This window comes from Stylophora pistillata, chromosome 1 (genome assembly GCF_964205215.1).
Source record: "Stylophora pistillata chromosome 1, jaStyPist1.2, whole genome shotgun sequence".
In the NCBI taxonomy this organism is placed as follows: Eukaryota; Metazoa; Cnidaria; class Anthozoa; order Scleractinia; family Pocilloporidae; genus Stylophora; species Stylophora pistillata.
In genome coordinates, this window is record NC_142519.1 from 56982722 (window position 1) to 57004112 (window position 21391).

At 40.1% G+C, this 21391-nt stretch overlaps 3 protein-coding genes across 6 annotated transcripts in view; 1 reads left to right on the forward strand and 2 right to left on the reverse strand.

Annotated features, from left to right (window-relative positions):
• The first annotated feature begins 20 nt into the window (after window positions 1-20).
• LOC111343708 (protein FAM184A) lies at window positions 21-10801 on the forward strand. 4 transcript variants are annotated; one of them, XM_088725055.1, is made up of 14 exons: window positions 21-1197; window positions 2128-2184; window positions 2623-2804; window positions 3271-3807; window positions 4380-4501; window positions 5205-5355; window positions 5990-6043; window positions 6554-6766; window positions 7873-8026; window positions 8462-8589; window positions 8848-9032; window positions 9350-9496; window positions 9634-9751; window positions 10151-10801. In XM_088725055.1, the coding sequence occupies exons 1-14, from the start codon at window positions 57-59 to the stop codon at window positions 10430-10432; spliced, it is 3471 nt and encodes a 1156-aa protein (XP_088581181.1). In that variant the 5' UTR covers window positions 21-56; the 3' UTR covers window positions 10433-10801. The 4 variants fall into 4 exon arrangements, with proteins under 4 accessions (XP_088581181.1, XP_088581187.1, XP_088581192.1 ...); XM_088725061.1 differs by lacking the exon at window positions 5990-6043; XM_088725066.1 differs by lacking the exon at window positions 2128-2184.
• Window positions 10802-11595: 794 nt separating this feature from the next.
• Window positions 11596-12654, reverse strand: LOC111343709 (uncharacterized). Its single transcript, XM_022950892.2, has one exon. The coding sequence runs from the start codon at window positions 12533-12535 to the stop codon at window positions 12089-12091; it is 447 nt and encodes a 148-aa protein (XP_022806627.2). The 5' UTR covers window positions 12536-12654; the 3' UTR covers window positions 11596-12088.
• An 824-nt stretch (window positions 12655-13478) lies between these two features.
• The window catches only part of LOC111343714 (uncharacterized), an 18215-nt gene continuing 10302 nt past the window's right edge, over window positions 13479-21391 (reverse strand). Inside the window, exon 15 of the mRNA XM_022950897.2 lies at window positions 13479-14510. Coding sequence (XP_022806632.2) covers window positions 14331-14510 — 180 coding nt within the window. The 3' untranslated portion in view covers window positions 13479-14330. The remainder of the gene's footprint in view (window positions 14511-21391) is intronic.

The window sequence follows — 21391 nt, forward strand, 5'->3', positions numbered from 1 at the left end:
CGCTGGTAGCTATGGTAACTACATCAGGAACAATCCGTAGCAGAGGCGAAGTCAAAATGGCTGCGAGTAAAACAGCTTCGAGTTTCCACAGTATGCCGCATAGAAACGGTACTTATGTGGCTAACCATGGAGGTAATTCTCCCGCAGATGGTACCCCAGACTTACATCTCAAAATGTCGAAAAAGATCGCTCAACTTACCAAAGTTATTTACGCGCTCAACACCAAAAATGATGAGCACGAAAATGTTTTGGAAGACATGAAAACGGCCCATGAAGAAGAGATGCAGAAGCTTATGGCGGAAACAAAAGAAAGAGTGAACTATTTTAAAACAAGGTTAAATGCTGTTTCTGAACAAAGGCAGACGATCGATTTGTTAGAGTCGCATTTGTCGAAGGAACGGCTCCAACGAGAAGAGGCGATGTCGGAATTTGAGAGATTCAAGCGCCGAACAGATGATGAAGAAGCTCGTTTGAAATCAGAGTTTTCTGATAGGATTTTAACCATGTCCAAGGAATTACTGGCCTCTAAAAAGGAGTTCGAAGAACGCTTGAAGGATTTTCAGGCCACAAGGAAACTGCTAGAGGAAGATAGGGACAAAGCTGTTGAGGAGTTAACGAGCAAACATCACGACGAGATCGACCAGCTTATGAAAGCTCACCGTGTGCGTTATGATGAAGTTGTAAAGGAAAAACAAAGACTTGAAAAAGAATTTCAGGAGAAGCTTGCTCGGGCAGAATCTTCTAGTGATGCTGTGACGGAAGAAAGACGTAGAATTGAATCTGAGTATCAAGAAAAATTGGACAAACTGAAAGCATTTTACGAAAAGGAACTGGCTGCTTCGCGAACTTTGCAAGAAAATTCCAAAGAAATGCAATTGAAAGAGTGGGAAAGTAGAGAGAGGGCTCTTAAATCCGAATGGAACAGACAAGAACGAATCTTTAAGGACAGGATTTCAGAGTTACTAAATCAACTAAGTGATGGAGAGCAACATATGTCCATTTTAAAAACGCAACTAAAGGAACTGGAATCCAAACTCGAAGGTAAAGAAGGTGACTCAACGACTTTGGCGAAACAACTCGAGGACGCGAGACTAGAGGGATCCAAAGCCTTGAAAAGTTTAAGGGAGACGGAAAATAACTTAACTGTGTCGAAAAAACGGTGTGAGGAGCAGGAGGCCGAAATTGCTCGTCAATCAAGTAAGTAAAGTTATTTGATTCGTCTACGATACAAACTAAATTACATTAATTTTAATATTATCATGGGATTTTTTTGAACGTTCATTGTTGGAGTTAATCTGTTTTACGTTCCTTCTGTAATTTTTAATTCTGTTAATGTTATTTTTGCTATCATTTCTTTAAATATTTTACAGAAATTTAGTTTGATCATAGATCGAATATTTAGATTTCCTCTGAAAAATTAATATATTTGTTTTGTTAACAAGTGATCTATTATGGGGAGTGTGTTTATTGTTATTCAATACTATTCAAGGACAGATGGACATATTCAAAATTCAAAGGCTGCATAATGGGGTACTTTTTTGACATTTCCTTTTATTCTTGTACTTAACTATCTTGTGGGAAAAACATTTTAGCAGCCACACGTTAGGTTTGTCTATGAAACATTTAACAGTTCTCTGGAAGGTTTGATCTCTGCATTGCTTTCATGTTTAAGACTCACATCTCAGTTAGTACATATGCTATGATTTGTCAATTCAGCTGGTTGTATTTCATTGTTTAACCTGCTAAATTAAAAACTTTGTTTGAATTGAAATCTTTCCCCTTATTTGAAACAAGAGATATCTAACAAAATTAATAACAAATTAACCTTCTCATTCTGTTCAACTGTAAGCTACATAACATTTTTTCAGCTTGGATTTATGTCCTGTATGCTTTGTGTTGTAGCAATGAATTGAAATGGAAAATATTGACATGGGTTGTAACTTTATTAACAGCAGGGACCTTGTGCTCGATTAGTTAGAGGTATATATTGGTTCTACATTCAATCCATAAATGGACTTTTGATGTCCCTAGTACAGTTTGGATGGGATTATTTTCTAATGAGTTGTATAATTTATGTTCCATGACATCATGTTAGTGGTAAAACTATTTTTTATTTCTATGAAACAGATGGTTACAAATCTACATCTATAGATATCGCTATCGCTGGGTTAAAAGTAGCAAACTGTGAGTTCAATCATCACACTGCATTCCACTTGCAATCCACTCACTAATCACTAAAAAATAAACTTTTCATCACTTTTCACCAAATTCCACAAACAAGTTAATCACTTATCACTCACTCACAGTATAATATTTACCCTTTACACTCTAACATTTGTGTGCATAATTATACATATTCTCCATACTGTTCCCTGTATTAAGGTGATGCAAAGGAGAATAATTTGTTTAACAATCAAGAGCTTCTTCTCTTGTTGATCATTTCCTTTATTCTCCTGACCTTTATGTGTGATTCAGGGGTGATGTTGTAAGGAGAAATTAGCTACTAGTCACTCTTAGTTGTTAAAGGGTCAAATGCTATAAAATTCTTCTTTAGTTTATTTTCAGCTGAGTGTGTAATTCATGAGTTCTTCTATGCTAACAAATGAAAATTATTTCAAACAGTGCAAATCAGCAAACTTGATGCAACCAAGTTGTCTCAAGAAACAACAATCAAGGAACTGAAAACAAACATTACAAGCTTAAAAAGTAAATTGAGCAAGCTAGAGTCCGAACATAATGATCTAGGAAAGAAGTTCAGTTCACACACAGTAGAAACAGACTTGGAGAGCAAGCGTCTTCAAAAGGTTAGTTTACGAATTCCTCACTGTTACATAGCCCTGAACAGATAACAAGACTCTCACATCTTTCATATATGAAATTTGACACTTCTACTTACAGAGAATTGGAAAAGTTGAAAGAAGAATAAGGATTCATCAAAGAATCTAAAGCTAGTACATACTGTAAACACAGGGGTATAAGTGGCACCTTTTTTAATGATTTGTTAAATGTTTCATATACCGTTTACCACCCATATCTTTATTCACAGATCCTTGAGTTCTTTTAATCCATTAAGTAAAATCTGATTGTTAGTTCTCTCATCAAGCTATGACACACTTGTAAAATATGTATGAGAATTTGGTTTTAGATCAATGAATATATCAACCTCTGTCTGACAAGTTTGAGTATTCTCATTAACTGTTTGTTGGATAATTTATATATCTTTTAATGCCTTTAAGTTTGTGATGACTTATTTGGGTTTGTTTCTTAAAGGAAATTGAGAAACTTTCAAGGGAGAAGGAAGACTTGGAATCAAAATACAATGCTGAGTTGAAAAGAGCTGGTGAACAATCTACTAGCAAGGAATTGTCACTGAGAAAAGAACTTGAAGAAGTCACGGCAAAGTTGAAGAAAGATCACAGCAAAGAACTTGAGGATATTAAGACAAAACTTGGTATTGACCATAATAACCACATTAAGAATTTATATCAAGAATTTCAAGATAGCTTGTCTCAGAAAGAGAGAGAACTTTTGGAGAAGTCAGAGCAAGAACTTGATAGATTGCGAGTAGAGAAAAATGAGGTTATTGCTGAGTTTGAGAATCATTGCAGGGACTTGAAAAATAAGTTGAGGGCGTCTGAAGATGAAGTTCAGAGATTGGAGAAGCTGGTTCATGATGGTGAGAAAGGACTGGGGTCTGCATCATCGCACATTGACAGCTTGAAAACAGCCCTTAGTCAGACTAAGGAGGAATTACAAAAGACAAAGGCTGACTTGCAAGAGGCTGAAAACAAGTACGCAAAGTCAATGGTAAGATCTTTTGGCTTGTTGAAAGTCAAACATCAATGAAAATCTAAAAACTAATTTGAGTAGGTCATCAGTATTGTTAGTTGTTGTTAGAAGTTTAACTGGCTTCATGTCGTAGTAAGTTATAGTTTGCATTACAGCTCTTTGTTTAAAATAAGGCTTGGCAAGAATTTTGCACCATAGAATTGTTGCATGGGAATTAGAACTCTGAATTGAACACATGAACTGCTCCAAAAAAAATGCCAGGTGTACACAGCTGCTACTCTGATCCTACTTGAAGAACTTGTAGATTTTTTTAAAATAATTTTTTGTCTAAAACCAAACAATAAAAAGTTTAATTTATCTCCAGTCCAAAGAAGCTTTGAAGGAACACTGTTATGAGCTGGTGGATATGTTGTTGTTGTTAGCGAATAATAATCAAAATGATTTTAAGATACTGTACTTTAACTTGCATTTTTTTTTATGACAGAATGATTTACAATTGTGTATTGAGAATATTATTATTCATACTAATCAGTAGATTTTGTTGTCATGCATTTGTCTAATATATTAACAAAACTCTTATTTTTGATCAGGATGATATGTACAGGCTAGAAACACTCCATGACAAAGCTCTAAAGGATGCTAGATTAGACTCAGAGGCTCAACTAACATCACTTACCAATGAGTTGGACACTAAATGGAGTGAAAAATTAAGGTAAGTTCTCTTTGACTTTGAGAGAGATCTTTTTTACACAGTCAAGTAAAAAGTTAAGTCTGTACTCAAGCCAGGTTACCCCCAGCATTTTATCAGGCTTCCCTGACAATTTACCAGTACCCATTTACACTGTTGGGTGGAGAAAGGCACTGGGAGAGCAAAGTGTTTTGCCCAAGAATACAACACATTGCAGGGCTTGAAACTAACTTTTCAACTTACCAGCCAAGTGGCTAGTGACGACTTAGATGTTACAGCAGTTTCACTTTGTTTGCTAGCCAAACTAGCAAATGGAAATTGAAAACCATTAACCAAAACTGAATTTTTACTAGTGTGTGGCTTAGCTTGTTGGCTACCATAAGTGTCGAGTCCTGTATTGACCCAGCCTGGTCTTGAACCAGGACCTCTCAACCCAAAGCTTGATCAGTGCTGTAACAATTAGGCCACCGAGTCTCATAGTTGTACACAAGGGAATGCACCAAACATAACTGTCATATTAACCATGCATGCTTCAAAAGCACTTGTGAATCAGTAAATGGCATAGTAAGTAAAATTCAAAATGTGCATTCACCTCACAATAATGTTGTTGAATGGGTAATTTTTTTTTTCCAAATAACAGAATAGGTATAGTGCAGCTCAGAAATATGCAGCCACAAAAATGAGCGGTTAACATTCAGTGCGTAATTTGTTTCCTTGTGACTTTCAGGGATGAATGCAGTAATCTGCGCTCTCAGCTGAATGAACAGCACAGAGAGGAAAATCGTGTGTCACTAGAGCAGCTGACAAAGCTAAAAGATATGCAGAGAGAAGAACTGAGAGCAGAGTTGCAAAGTAAAATTGATGCTCTGAAGAAAACTGTAAGTGCACAGACAGTATGATACTATTTAGGCTTTGAAGCAATTTTTCTGCTGATAATAATTTAGAGACTGAAATGCGTTACAATGAGCATATTTCAGATGATCTCTATAGGGGAATCCTTGTTTACAATATTTGCCTCATTAGCATAAGCAATTCAGTTTCTGATGGAGCTAAAAATAAATCAGTTCTGAATATCAAAAGGTCAAAGTACGATTAACTCAGCCAATGATTATGAGCCTGATGCATTGAATACTTTTTGTGCAACACGGGTTTAAAAACTCAAAATTTTACATAGAATGTATGAGCTCATTAGCACTTTTGCCACCCAGAAATTTTGCAGTTTTTGATGGACTATTTCTCCTTGAATATTACACCCAAAGAGCTAAAAATTTCATCATGTACTAAGGTTTTCTAGCTCTTTAGCTGCCTGAAGTCAATTTGTATCTAACATGCTTCCTTCTTTACGCAGAGCCGTATGCAAATGAGCAAAAATGTAAACAATGACGTCAGCATGAATCCGCCTATACTGAGTTCAGAGTTTGAACTCATTTGAATAACGATTAGATTTGGATTGAAACTTTGTAAGGGAAAATGGATGGTTTAACCAACTTAAGTTTGGTTCTTTGTAAACAGGTCGCACATCTTGCCATTGCTAAGAAATGCATTCTTGAACACTCCAAGAAGTTTGTTAGTACCAATCTCTTGACACAAATAAACTTGCAGAGTTATTTAATAAGTAATTGTTAATAATACAAGCACCTTTTCACTGTAATTTGGGTGGTATAGTTTGTCATGTAACTTGTACTTGAAATTGTTCAGGGTTATTATTTGAAAAAAAATGCCAGCTGTCAGACCATTTTGCACTTGGCAACTTTGCCAAACTTTTTCAAATACTGAAAATAACTATCTTTTAACTGACTCTAACATACCAGTAAATGTTTGGCTCAAAAAAAGTTACAAAAATTTCTCCCAAAGGTTTTCAATGTTTTTTTTTTATTTTTTTTTTTTGAGGGGGGGGGGGAGGAGCATGCCCTCAGATTCCCTAGAAGGACATTTTGTTGTGAAGTTGGGGTTACTGCAAAAAATTTTCAAGAGGATTTGAAGCTGGGTCTGCTAGATTTGCAGATTTATACAGTTCTGTTCACTCCTCAGTCATGCACATGTTTTATATTAAACTAAAGCTTTCTAATTGTTCAGATTGCTGAAACTCGAGGTGATTTGGAAAGGGCCAACCGGAATGCTACAACAGCTAAGCTTGACCTTCGCAAAGAATTTGACTCACAGAGGAAACACATGGAGGAAGAAATGTCTGCATTATCTCTACAGCACAACAAGAGACTGGAGGAATTGATAGAAAAACACAAGGAAGAGCTCAAGAAGCTTGAGGGCCTCAAAGATGAAGAAATGAAGGTACATGCTGGGTTATTTCAGGTTCTTAATCAGGGTGTTGAATGGTTTATATTTTATTTTAAGCCCAAATTTAATATGTTTATGCGATGCGTGAATGTTACAGAAAGGCAATTAGAAAGTAAGGTGAGATTTGAAGTTTTCCCTTTTAAAATCATGATATGTGAAATACTTTTTAACGTACAAGCAAATTGTCTAAAATTTGTACAGGAATCAGGATCCCCCTTTGCTGTCCTGTTTAACCCTTTATGCCATAACATCAGTAGGCATGTTCTCATTACTGTACAGTTCTCTTTACATTTCCCATGGTGATGACATTAGGAGAATTTGATTAACAATCAAGACTTTTTATAGTTGGTAATCACTTCGTTTATTCCTGTGATCTTCATGTGTGATTCAGGGGTGATATTGCTAGGAGAAATTAGATGCCAGTCACTCTTAGGGCGTGAAAGAGTTAATTTTTAGGTGGATATTCAGACAGTGTTTCAATTCTAGCCAATGAGGGGAGATGGTACCGCCATACAGAGGCTATTAGCAAGGCTGTGGTTTAGCAGTGCCCAGTGGCCCCTGGGGCGCGTTTCTCGAAAGTCCCGGTAACTTAACGAACCCGTAAAGCGGTTCTGTTTTCATTCAGGATGGGAATTTCAAAAGTTTTGAAAACAACAAAATGAAACCATCAACTAAAGAAACAAAATGGAGTGGTTTGGGGGCTAGAACCTGCTTTTATATCCTTTGAATTTTTATTTTAAAACATGGCCTCGGGCCCGCTAAGTTACCGGACTTTCGAGAAACAGGCCCCTGGTGCCTTACTTTTGCTCTTGGGTGACTCAGGAATTTTAGTTTTTCATACAAAGCATATGCTGGGCACCCTGGATTTCACAGTTTCAGAGCACTGGGCTCCATTCAATTTTCCTTAGAGCACAGTGTTGTATTAGATATCAAGTTTGAAGTCTATGATAATAATATTATACGTACTTAACAATTTCTTATTTGGTATAAATTGATTAAATTTTTTCAGCAAGGAAACAAGTGGCCAATTTCTCCTGTTTTTAAAGGTAATATTGCATGCACAAACTAGTCATGATGTCTTCTTTTACCTTTTTTCTCAGGAACGTGAGAGCACATTACAGAAGAGTCACAGAGATGAGATCACATCTCAACTGCATGCAAATAAACTCATGATAGATGCTGTCAAATCCCAAGCTGAACAGACACACATAAAAGACATTGAAGAGATAAAAGTCAAACATGAAAATGATCAAGGTTAGAGTCTTTTTGAAAACTTTTTTCATACAACATTAGTCATTGCAAGCAATAAATTGTACTGTATTTGTGGCTTTTCTGATTTAAGTCAAAGATTTTTTAAAAGACTTGTTGCTGAAGTGCACATACTGCCATTTTCATGGCACAATTTCATTGTTTATAGTAAATGCATTGAGACCAGTACAACTCCAGCTTTGTAGTCAAAATTGTTGATTTTACACTCCAGCTTGAAATCGTGAGATTGTTTCATTGTTGTTATCTTTGAATAGAAATTAAGCTTTTTAACATAATGAAGAAATTGAGATAGTTGTGGACCTTGAAACAATTTTTGTAAAAGCTGTGCATTTTTTCCTTGTGAATTTTGTATCCTTATTCTTTTTATAAGTCTCTTTGTCCTTTGCATGCAAATACAGTGTTTATCATTTCTTTTTACAGAAAATATGAGAAGTGAGCTGTTGCGTGTACAACAGGAGGAAATGCAGAGATTGCATAGAGAATTTGAAGTTCAATTAGCAGCTGTGAAACTTCAACTTCAACGTGCCAACGAGATGCACTCCAAAGATGTAAGTAATAACGACTGTAATTGAAAATAAGTTTGTTTCTCAGACTCTTCTTTCAGCAACAAGTAGGCTAGTAGGCATCTATTGCCTTTTCCCTTCTACTCTGAGTTATTATTCCTCTTCTTACTCTATCATTTTAATAACAGTCACTGCAATCCTCTGAGCAATTTTGGCCGTAAGAGGAAAGTGGCTGCCTACAGTTACAATCTAATTCTCAATCTCTGCTCCTAACTCATACAATAACTATTTTTTGCTGCTCAGGAAAATGAACATCAGAATCAGATAGAAGAGCTTAGACGAGAGATTGAAGAGAGAGAGTGCCATGTAAAAGAACTGGATGAGGAAATCAGGGAAGTTAAAAGCAATGTAGAAGAGCTTCAACACGAACTGCAAGCCAAAGGGCAGGAGATACTTAGTGTCAGACGGGAGGCTAATTCACAAATGAGGTTTGATTGGTGCTTTTCTAAGTTTAGATTACATAAGTATCCATATTCTTACAGTATATGAGTAGTGTCAATATTCAGAGGTTTCTTAAAGGTTTCTTTTCTCATGAACACCTACTGGTTAAAATCTTGCTAGGAGTGCTGCCTAGAGTTGCTTATTTTGTTAAGCATCATAGGTTGGAGAACTTTTTGACAACTACAGCATCCAAAATTCTTTGGCTAGATAGCAGACTTATATTTTTAGTTGCGTTCTTTTCTTTCTCGAGCACTTGCAATTGAAAGCATGTATATTTACTCAACATTTTGCTTCTTTTTTTCAGGAAACGAGAAGAGGACCTGGCTAGATCACATCAGAAAGAGGTGGACTCTATAGCAGCAGAGCATTTGCGCGAGACTCAGGCCTTGCTGACAGAGTTCAACAGATCCAAGGAACTTCTCAGGGACAAGATTTCTGCTTTACAATTAATGTGAGTCTATAGAGGTTCATGAAGGTGCCCTATTTGGAAAATTTTCATATTCACAAGACCAAATGTCTGTCAACCCAATACTACCATGAAAATTTAAGAAGCTCTTCAAAATTAATGTAATTTTTTGTTGTCAACAGGCTGGAGGAAGCTGAAGAAAAATTCAGGAGCCGACAGTCGCGACCAGAAGACCTGGAAGTTATTGAACAACTCAGGAGGGCCCTGGCTGAGAGGGAACTGGATATGAAGAGACTTGTGGTCAGTTTAAATTTTAATACACTTTCCAGAATTTTGTTTGAATTTTTTCTCTGACCATCACTTTTTGGAAGTGGCTGGCTCCTCGATGAGTATGTGCCACTTCAGTCATGTTATGCATCATGTGATTGTTTATCAGATATTCAATCTCAAATGATAAATTTTTGATCAAGCTACTTTTCAGTTTTGTTGCATTAGATTTAGCCAAGCTCAAATGAGGAGCTCCATTTTGCATATCTACTTTCCCCATGTGTGTCCCCCTTCACTCTGCATGTGACCATTAAACAGCTTGGCATGCATGTGAACGTTGCAGATTTGTATCCAAGGGTTGACGCTGAATCAAAGCTGTTATCATTTTGAAGTACCCCCATACTAATGCTGTCTCCTTTTTTGGGTTCATAGGATGAGAAGAGGTATTTTCAACTGGAGCTTCTCAACAGGGAAACAAACTTCAATAAAGTTTTCAAAGCAGCTCCAAATATTGGTGTCATCAACCCACTGCAGGCTAAAACAAAACCAGGAAAGGGAGGGGTGCGACAAGGCAGTACTCTTGTCATGAACTCATCGCAGCTGGAACCTATCCCTAACATGCCTGTGCATGAGAAAAAACTTAATAACAGTCGGCCCCTACCGCCAACCCCACCAAAGGAACCTCCATCCCACAGGAAGACTACAGTCTACTAAAAAAAAATACTGGACTGTCTTCTGACTTGTTACATACATTGCAATGTTGATATGACTCTGTCTCTTTGTCGTGTAATTGAATCCTTAAGATAAAGTGCTCACTTTGTTGTATCTTTACCTGTAAATACAGTATTGGCGTAATTATCAAACAAGGGAGCTGTGAGATGCCCACTGGGCTTCTTTTGTATATCTCAAAATGTTTCCCCATACTAACTGGCTGCCCTCATTAGAAAAATTTGATGGACATGTCTTCCAACCTTCAACACATGTATAGTGTACAGCAGAATGTAAATAACAGAACTGTATGGAATTTTGCATTAGGAAGTTGTTTGTACACAATGCAGTATAGTAATAAATGTATAAAAAGTGTTTGCATCTATGCGTAATAAGGGTTCTAGTGCTCAGGAAAGAAATCATACCAATTGTTGTTCTGGAAGATTTTACTTAGTATACATTATAGGGCAGGACAAGTATTATCATTTAGTTGCAAGTGTGCCTCTGTAAAGATCATTTGGCCAAGGATTGCAAGGGCTCTGCCTAAAAGGGACTGAGGATTCTTCTCAAAAATTAGGGTTTTCCAATGACTAGAGGTAAATAAAAGTGTAGAATATAACTTTTCAAGAGTCAGAGGAGGGCGAGTTAAAAAAACAAAAAAAACAAAACAAAAACATCATTTAGTTATTAAGTACTCCCCTCTCCACACAATGTTAAGGGAAAGGGTTTGGCTTTTCTCACCTTTTCCTGAACGGTGAGTTTTATTTCAGTTTCTCAATCCCAATATTTTCATTTTCTGACATATGCCCAAGCTTTCATTTAAGGTAGAAAGCAGCAACCGAATTGAAAGAGTGATCTGAGGAGGGCTGGCTGAGTATGGAATGATCCTGTCTCAATATTTTAGTGCACATCATTGAGTGTAGCACAGGCAGTCAAAGAGTAACTGTCCCAAAATAATTTAACAAAAGCTATAGGAAAAAAAATTGCTGATTCCTTATACATTCAATATTATTTAAATTTGTGGTTGGGCGAAAAAGAGATCAGTTGCCCTTTGGTTTCCTTGGACATAACTGTACTTTAACCAATTCCACGAAAATCTCCGAGGGTAGGGAGGGTGGGGAATAATTGTGGCTGTAATAATCGGCGAGGTAAAGATTAGGAGACGGTCATCTCATGAATGAATGATATAATTTTTTGTAAAAAGTCACGAAAAGGGTACACGCTTTATAAAACATGAACTAAGTTATGAGAGCAACAGACGAAATCCACATGAAGGTTAAAACTAATTGTTTTAAAAAATGAGCGTTTGCCAACCTCGTCTGAAAACATACGCATTAAACTAAAGGGTAACACGACTTAAAATTAAACTAGTCTGAAATGAAACAACAAGGTTCAAACTAACCTGCCCCAGTGACCGACGAGAGCCACTGTGAGCATGGAACTTTTCAATTTATGATGGGATTAATAATGAGAACGATTAAAAAAACATGGCCGTCCGTCGGGAGAAGTCATGAAAACAATAAAATTAGCAGGTGAAAGTCACACAAAGAAACCGAATGAATGCACTAAAATAGTGCCGAAAAATTACGCTTTGTTAAACATGTGTCAAACTTTTTAGATGTGGGTTATCGATGCGAATGCTTAAAGCTTTCCCCACAGGAATCAAACTTCCACAGGTGTACCATTTTGCTCCGTAGTCGTTACTCCGCCATCCACAGCGCTCTTATCGGCTTTCTTTGATGACGATCTTTTCTTTTTAGGCAGTAAATTTGTCGTTTGAAGCTTAATCCCAGCTCTTTGATTCGCTACACGACTGCTCACCCTTTCCGGAGCTTGTCTTTCCTTCTTCCCCGTCTTCGGTTTCTTGGCGGCTGGTTCGTCACTATCAGTCTTCTTTGGTCTTCCACGTTGTCTTCTAGAAGGTTGTTCTTGATTCGATTTCTCCTCTGCTTCTCCGTCTTCTTTAGAGGCTTCTTCGTCGCCATGTGCTTTCTCTTCCTCGGTTACCTCAGGTTGCTCCGTCGATTCCTTGCCCTCATTGTCAACCACCGCTGTTTCAGTAGCACTAGGTTCACCCGTTTCTTCGACTGCAGATTTCTCTTCGGTCATAGCGGTCTATTTGTCCTTATTTCCTCGATCTTTCGTCGATCTATTTACCATTCCGAGCGAACAAACTTTACTGCCCTCAAAGCGATCACACTCTAGCGGACACAAACAGGATGTGCTTCATTCGGTGAAAACCACTAAAACCGGTTTTGAACCAGTTTTTTTTGACAGACATCGATCAAATAATGATCTTCTTGCTTTTGATTGACAGCAACAAATTCTCATTGTTTCATACTCTTGACATCACAACAGCGTAAGGTCTCATCCAGATGTTATGTCATGTATGTCATTACTTTTCTATTTATGGATAAGATGAAAGCTAATTCTTGTAATGGCTACTTGACTAGTTAATGAACTGCAGAGAAAATAAGTCGACTGTTACATAGAACGTGCGGGGTTTTCCCTGACTAAGAGCGACATTCATATAAGCGTCATCATAGTATCCATAGGGCTTTCGTTACGAAAACACTTACTGACTATTCCCTTTTTCCTTAGCACAAATTATTCCCATAGAAAATGGATCTGCTCGAAATGAGCCAAAAACTATCTTTTTCTGAAAATCAAACTTACAAATAATGATAATCATGCCATATTTCTATGAAAGTCTCAAATAAAATAGTCAAAGGCTTTTGAAATTCCCTGACTTTGCCTGACAAACGTAAAATTTCCCTAACCAACTGAATTAACTATTTCGCTAAAAATTGTGATTATGACTTCCAACTCTACCTCAAAGCCATCTTCTCCATTCCTAAAATTATACTTTCAGCTAGTCACACAGAGTGTGCATAAATTGTTATTTCCTTAAGGTACCATGGAAAATTGATCAATTTTCCTGGAAACTCAAATTCCTGTTGTTGATCAATTTTATCAAACAATATTTGACCAGTTCAACACCTTTCATGTCTGTGAAATGTAACAAACAATTTGAAATATTAGAAATCAAAAATTGACAAAAAAGAAAATGTATGATTTTATTCACTTGGACTTGCATTACAAAGGGAACGGATATCATAATGTGGATCAAGAATCTGTGAACTGTATAAAACAACGTACCTGAGTAACATTAACATCACAAATCTTTCATTATGAAGAGGGTTACGACTGGAGAAACAAATTCATATTGTACTTGAAGTTCACTTTTCTCGGGCTTCTTCCAGACCCAAAGTGAAATTCCTTGACTTTTTCTTGACCTTGAAGAAATTTATTTCTCCCTGACTTTTTCCAGACCTGTGGTGACCATGTCTTTGTACTAAAACCTTGGCTGGGGAGCTTAATTTTCCCCATAGTGGTACCTTGGTAAAAATATTACCTTAACACACCAAACTAAGGGCAAACAATTTTAATTGCTAAATAAATTAACAATTAAAATTGTTACCGTTACTGCACAATAATTATCATATTACTCCTCACAGTAACACACTGTAATTATTTTTCACAGGATGGACCCATCTTTAGTTAATAAAAAAGCACAGATCACAGTAAATCAAGAGGAGAAACACATCTAAGAGGAATGATGATGTTCTAATAGAAATCAACATTTTAAATATTAACAGTTTAGTGCTAAGTGATAAAGGCTGTTTTTAGTGCGGTAAGTCAGCTTTATCCAGGTTTTGACTTTCCATGTCTTAACTCATTTCTCTCTTTATACATTAAATCAGAAGCATAGTTACCATATGCAAATATTGTGGAGTAGTTTGGTTATACTAATATTCAAATTAAGTCCCAGCAGTTGATAGAAGCAAGAGGTAAACTTGATCTCATCACGTCTTTTAACCTAACTATGCAAAGTCAGATGTTATCAAGGGGTGTTGAAATCCAAGTTGGTTGGTGCCACAGGTGACATAATTGTTTCATGGTCAGCAGTTATATTTGCAAGTGATAATTCTTGGGTGAAGGCATCTGCACTCTCTCTGGCACCATCTCCACTAGACCGGCTGTTGGAAATTTGGCGAAGCAGTCCTTTGCCCTCTTCTCTACCCTAAGGAAACCAAACTAATTAAACATAATGGAAGACAAAAAGAAAGAAACTAAGGAGGAAAATAGAAGAGAGATTGGGGAAAGAAGGCAAATAAACGATGGGATAGGAGGCAAGAAATGGTAAGAGGAAGCAATGAAGGGGTGGATTAAAGGAGGGATGGAGCCGGTTAAAAAGAAGGGAGTTGGCAGGGTGGAAAGGAGGAAGAGAACAGGGTTTAAAGAAGGAGGAGAGTAAAGTGGAATGAATGAACAGGGTGCAAAGAAGGGAGTCAGCAGGGTGGAAAGGAGGGAGCATGGAAAGGAGAAAAGGGTGAGGGTGGAAAAGACAGAGAGTGAGTAACCGCCTCCCGGTTAGCTCAATGGATAGAGCACTGGACTGTTGTGCGGGAGGTCGAGGGTTCGAGCCCCGGCCGGACCAACACTCAAGGTCTTAAAATAATTGAGAAGAATTTGCTACCTTTCTATAACATCAAGATATGGTTAGATATTCTAGTCTTCTCGGATAGGGACGAATAAATGGAGGTCCCGTCTCCTACAGGGTTAGGGGAAGGAGACGTTAATTTCTCATGCACAAGATTACTGTGTGATGGATGTCCTCCCCTGGGGTGGGATGGGCGGGTTAGGATTGATTGTAAAGCGCTGTTGATCTGTCATTGTAAATAGCGCTCTATAAGTGATAAATTGTTGTTGTTGTTGTGAGGTGAAAAGGAAGGAGAAAGCAGAGTGGAAAGAAGGGGGGCAGGATGGAGAGGAGATTGGAAGGAGCATGGTAGAAAGGAGAGAGGGAACAGGGTGAAAAGAAGGGAGGGAAAAGAGTGGAATGGGTGAGGGAACAGGATGGAAGAGGGAAGCAGCTGGGAAAAAAGAAGGCAGGGAGCAGCATGTAAGGTAGTAGAATGGAACAAGGGGGGGAGGAGGGTGAAAAGGAGATGGGAGCAGGGTGGGAAGCTGTAAGAGAGCAGCATGGAAAAGAGGAAGGGAATAGAGTGAAAATGAGGGGGGAAGGAGGAAGAAAAGGAGGTGTGGAGCAGGGTGCAAAGGAGGCTAGGAGCAGGGTGGAAAGAAGAGAGAAAGCAGGGGGGAATGGAGGGATGAGGCAGGGTGGGGAGGAGGGAGGCAGCAGGTGGAGAGGAGAGATGGATCAGAGTGACAAGAAAAGAGGGAGCATGGTGAAAAGGGAGGAAGCAAAGTTGAATGGATGAAGGGATCAGGGTGGAAAGGAGGTAAGGAGCAAGTTGGAAAGAAGGGAGGCAGCAGGGTGGAAAGGAGGGAGGCAGCAGGGCAGAAAGGAGGGAGGCAGCAGGGCAGAAAGGAGGGAGGCAGCAGGGTGGAAAGGAGGGAGGCAGCAGGGTGGAAAGGAGGGAGGCAGCAGGGTGGAAAGGAGAGAGGCAGCAGGGTGGAAAGGAGGGAGGCAGCAGGGTGGAAAGGAGGGAGGCAGCAGGGTGGAAAGGAGGGAGGCAGCAGGGTGGACACGAGGATGGTAGCGGGGTGGAAAGGAGGGAGGCAGCAGGGTGGATAGGAGGGAGGCAGCGGGGTGGAAAGGAGGGAGGCAGTGGGGTGGAAAGGAGTGAGGCAGCAGGGTGGAAAAATGGGAGGCAGCGGGGTGGAAAGGAGGGAGGCAGCGGGGTGGAAAGGAGGGAGGCAGCAAGGTGGAAAAATGGGAGGCAGCGGGGTAGTAAGGAGGGAGGCAGCGGGGTGGAAAGGAGGGAGGCAGCGGGGTGGAAAGGAGGAGGCAGCGGGGTGGAAAGGAGGAGGCAGCGGGGTGGAAAAGAGGGAGGCAGCGGGGTGGAAAGGAGGGAGGCAGCGGGGTGGAAAGGAGGGAGGCAGCAAGGTGGAAAAATGGGAGGCAGCGGGGTAGTAAGGAGGGAGGCAGCGGGGTGGAAAGGAGGGAGGCAGCGGGGTGGAAAGGAGGAGGCAGCGGGGTGGAAAGGAGGAGGCAGCGGGGTGGAAAAGAGGGAGGCAGCGGGGTGGAAAGGAGGGAGGCAGCGGGGTGGAAAGGTGGGAGGCAGCGGGGTGGAAAGGAGGGAGGCAGCGGGGTGCAAAGGAGGGAGGCAGCGGGGTGCAAAGGACGGAGGCAGTGCAGAGGTAAGGAGGGAGGCAGCGGGGTGGAAAGGAGGGAGGCAGCGGGGTGGAAAGGAGGGAGGCAGCGGGGTGGAAAGGAGGGAGGCAGCAAGGTGGAAAAATGGGAGGCAGCGGGGTAGTAAGGAGGGAGGCAGCGGGGTGGAAAGGAGGGAGGCAGCGGGGTGGAAAGGAGGAGGCAGCAGGGTGGAAAAGAGGGAGGCAGCGGGGTGGAAAGGAGGAAGGCAGCGGGGTGGAAAGGTGGGAGGCAGCAGGGTGGAAAGGAGGGAGGCAGCGGGGTGCAAAGGAGGGAGGCAGCGGGGTGGAAAGGATGGAGGCAGCGCAGTGGTAAGGAGAGAGGCAGCGGGGTGGAAAGGACGGAGGCAGCGGGGTGGAAAGGAGGGAGGCAGCGGGGTGCAAAGGAGGGAGGGAGTGGAATGGGAAGGAAGGAAAGAAGGATCAAAGAAGAGTGGAGGGAGGAAGCAAGGTGGCATACTTTAATGTATGCGCGCCGAAGTATGGCTGCCACGTTTGATGTTCTGCGAAAATTTTTAGTTTTACTCGGATTTCAGTCAATTTTTTTATCAGTTTGGTTACACGATGGTCGCACTTTGAACACAGCTCCTGTTTCATTTCAAGCGGCTGGACTGGATCGACCTTCCTTTCACTTTCGAAGACTAAGTTCATTTGGGCTTCGTCGACGACCAATTTCTTCCTGGCACAAACACGGTTACGTTTGCTTCTTATTGCCGTCCCTTGACCTTACTATTTGTCAGGACGTTGAAAGGAATCCTGGCCCACTTACTCATCATTCTACTGGTCGCGCTAACCCGCCTCCTTCTGCTATTTCGCTTGCCGATAAGCCATCAAGTCAAGCCCAAATTGCTACAAAGTTTTACTCCAGAACTGATCTTCTTCGCTTGCGCTCTTCCGGTCCAAGCTATTTGTATCAATCTTCATTATGTCTACTTCAAGCCCTTGGTATTTTTAAGTACCGAGGATGTCGCGCTGGAAAGGCTGATAAAGCTAGGAAACATGCTGTTCATAATATTCTTCCGATTTCTTCTTCACGCCGGGATTGTAGATCATTAAATATTCAACTTGTCACCTCTAATGGTGTCAATCCGTCCGTTTTGAAGCCTCTGAGATCATTGCTGTCATCGAGTCTTTCTTCAAATAATCTTCGCTTTGCAATCTGTAATGCTCGCTCTATCAGGAACAAAGTGGAAACAATCATTGACCATGCTGTTGGCAATGATATCGGTATCTGTATTTTTACTGAAACTTGGTTAAACGATTTAGATTCTGTCTGCATTGCTGATCTTTCTCGTCATGGCTATTTATTCAAGAGTTTTCCACGGCAATCAAATCGATCTGGCGGTGGTACAGGCATTTTATTCCGCGACTCTTTTGATGCTACACTTCTGGACGGGAAGGAACATAATTCTTTTGAATTTTCCGAATGGATTTTGAAGACAACAAATCGCTCTATCCGTATTGTTGCTGTTTACCGCCCTCCCAACTCTTCTGCGTCGGTATTTCTTGATGAGTTTTCGTCGTATCTTGAAAACATTGTCATGTGTCCTGAACCTCTTATTATCGCTGGGGATTTCAACTTTCACATGGATTTGGTGCATAGCAATTGTGCTATAAGATTTAAAGAGTTGCTGGAAACCTTCAGCCTCTCACAACACGTAACGATGTCCACGCATATTTCTGGGCATATTTTGGACCTTATCATCACTCGATCCACCAGTGACTTAATTTTGGGTCCCATTAACGTCACCTTACCCATCTCGGATCATTTTTTTGTTGAGTGTTTTATTCGCTTCCCAAGTTCATCAATCTCTACCAAGTCTGTCATATCGCAGGCTAAAGAACATCGACATTGATGCATTTAAATCGGACATCACCTCGTCTGTACTTTGCAGTGACACACACTGGAGCAACCTTGGCGATTTATCCAAGCAGTACTCCTCGACTTTAACAGAAATCCTGGATAAACATGCTCCCATAAAGACAAAAACTCTTGTTACTCGTGCAAAGATCCCTTGGTTTAACGCTGATGTTCTCCAGTTTAAACGTATTCGTCGCAAGGCTGAGCGGAAAGCTCTTAAAAGTGGTCTTTCTTCAGATTGGCTTGCTTATCGTAAAATCTGTAATAGATATTCTGCTCTTCTCAAGTCTACTCGAGCTTCTTATTACTCAGATTTAATTGGTCAGTGCGCTGGTGACTCCGGGAAGTTGTTCAAATTGGTTTCATTTCTTTGTAACGGTCCTAATGTTAATGATCTACCACCTCATGATGACCCAGTTCTACTTGCGAATAAATTTGGGGAATTCTTTGTTAAAAAAATTGAACTCATCAAAGATTCCATCAGTGATATTGAAGTTAATCCTCCTTATTCTGATACTGCTACTCCAGCTGTAGAACTTGACAGTTTTTCGCCGTTATCAGTGGAAGATGTTTGCAATATAATCAGTACATCGTCTAATGCCTCATGCTCCCTGGATCCAATCCCTACATGGCTTGTGAAGTCTTGTCTTGACGTCCTTGCGCCCTCCATTACTCGCATGGTAAATTTGTCTATTCGCCACGCCTATATTCCCGATGATTGGAATACTGCAATTGTGAAACCTCTATTAAAGAAACCCGGTCTAGAGTTAACTTATAAAAACTTCCGTCCAGTAAGCAATCTAACATTCATCTCCAAGATCGTCGAAAAGGCGGTTCTTTCTCAATTGTTTAAGCACTGTGAATACAATGCTCCTCTGCCGAAGTTACAATCAGGGTTTAGAAGATTTCACTCTACCGAAACTGCCTTGCTTAAGGTTCAAAGTGATATTCTTATGTCAATGGACCATCAGGAAATTACGCTTCTTGTGCTATTGGATCTAAGCGCTGCTTTTGATACAATCGATCATCAGATTCTCCTTAATGTTCTTGAAAGCGATTTTGGAATCATTGGCTCTGCCCATAAATGGTTTGCGTCTTATCTGTCTGGCCGAAAACAACGTGTTCTCATAAACGATCGAACATCAGATGATTTTCATTTGAACTGCGGTGTCCCACAAGGCAGCTGTATGGGTCCTATTTTATTCATATTATACATATCTCGACTATATCACGTGATCGCTAACCATCTCCCCTCTGCTCACGGATATGCCGATGATACACAACTTTATCTGTCGTTTAGACCCAATGACATATCTTCGCAAGACCACGCCATAGCTGCTCTTGAAGCCTGCATTTCGGATGTCCGCTCATGGTTGATTTATAATCGCCTGTTAATTAACGATTCTAAAACCGAATTCTTAGTTGTTGGTTCCCGCCATCAATTATCAAAAATCGCAATTGATTCCATCACAGTCGGTAATTCTACCATTCAGCCTCTCAACAGTGTTCGAAACCTGGGTTCCTGGTTTGACTCCAATATGTCCATGTCCATTCACATTGGTAAGATCTGCAGCAAAGCTTTTCATGGATTGTATAAAATTCGCCAAATTAGGAAATTCCTCAGTCCTGAGTCCACGAAGACTCTTGTTCACGCATTTGTGACTTCGCATTTAGACTATTGCAACTCCCTTTTATTTGGCGTACCCAAGTACCAGACACAGCGTCTTCAGAAGGTGCTTAACGCCGCTGCTCGACTAATTTTTAGGATTCCCAAGTTTCACCACATCTCGTCCGCCTTATATAATCTTCACTGGCTTCCTGTGGCTTATCGCGTCCATTTTAAGTTGTTACTTTTAATTTATAAAGCTTTAAATAACCAAGGCCCACTATACATAAAAGAATATCTGCAGCCACACAGTGTCAAGGGTCATCAGCTACGTTCCTGCGATCAGGGTCTCCTTAAGGTCCCAAGAACTAACTTTAAGACCTTTGGTGATCGTGCCTTTGCCCGTTCTGGACCTTTTTTGTGGAACGAACTGCCGCTTGAAATTCGAAACAGTCCAAGTGTAACGATTTTTAAGTCAAAGCTTAAGACACATCTATTCAAGCTGGCTTACAGTTTGTTTTGATATTTTGTCGTTTATCATTTTAATATTTGTAGTTAATAATGTTGTAAAGCGCTTTAGAATATTTTATAATTTTAGCGCTTTAGAAATGTAAATTATTATTATTATTAAAGGAGAAGGAAGCAGCATAATAATAATAATAAAAATAATTATTTAAATTTATATAGTGCAGACCTCTATGTGGGTATATTCAGTCGCACTTCACGATATTGTAAGGCAAAATTATGTTAAAAGTAACTAAAAAAAAGGAACTATTAAAACCTATGAATCTATGCACTTGAAGGGAACAGTTACCTAGTAAAAACTAGTTAAAACTATTTGAATGCTAAATTAAAAAAATTAGTTTTGACTAAGAAAAGGGGAGGGAAGTGGGGAGGGAGCAAAGTGAAAAGAAGGGAGGGAGCAGGGTGTAAAGGAAGGAGGGAGCAGGGTGGAAAGAAGGTAGGGAGTAGGATGGAAAGGAGAGCTGGAGCATGGCAGAAAGGAGGGATGTGACAGGGTGCAAAGGAGGGAGGGAGTTGGATGAAAAAGAGATAGAGAGTAAGGTGGAAAGAAGAGAGGAAGCAGGGTGGAAAGGAGGGAAGCAGCAGGGTGAAAAGCAGAGAGGAAGCAGAATAATGGAAAGAAGGGAGAGAGCAAAGTGGAAAGGACAGAGGGAGCAGAGTGGAAAGAAGGGAGACAGTGGGATGGCAAGAAGAGAGGGAGAAGAGTGACAAGAAGAGAGGGAGAAGAGTGACAAGAAGAGAGGGAGCAAGGTGCAAAGGAGGGAGTGTGGCAAAAAGAAGGGAGGGAGCAAAGTTA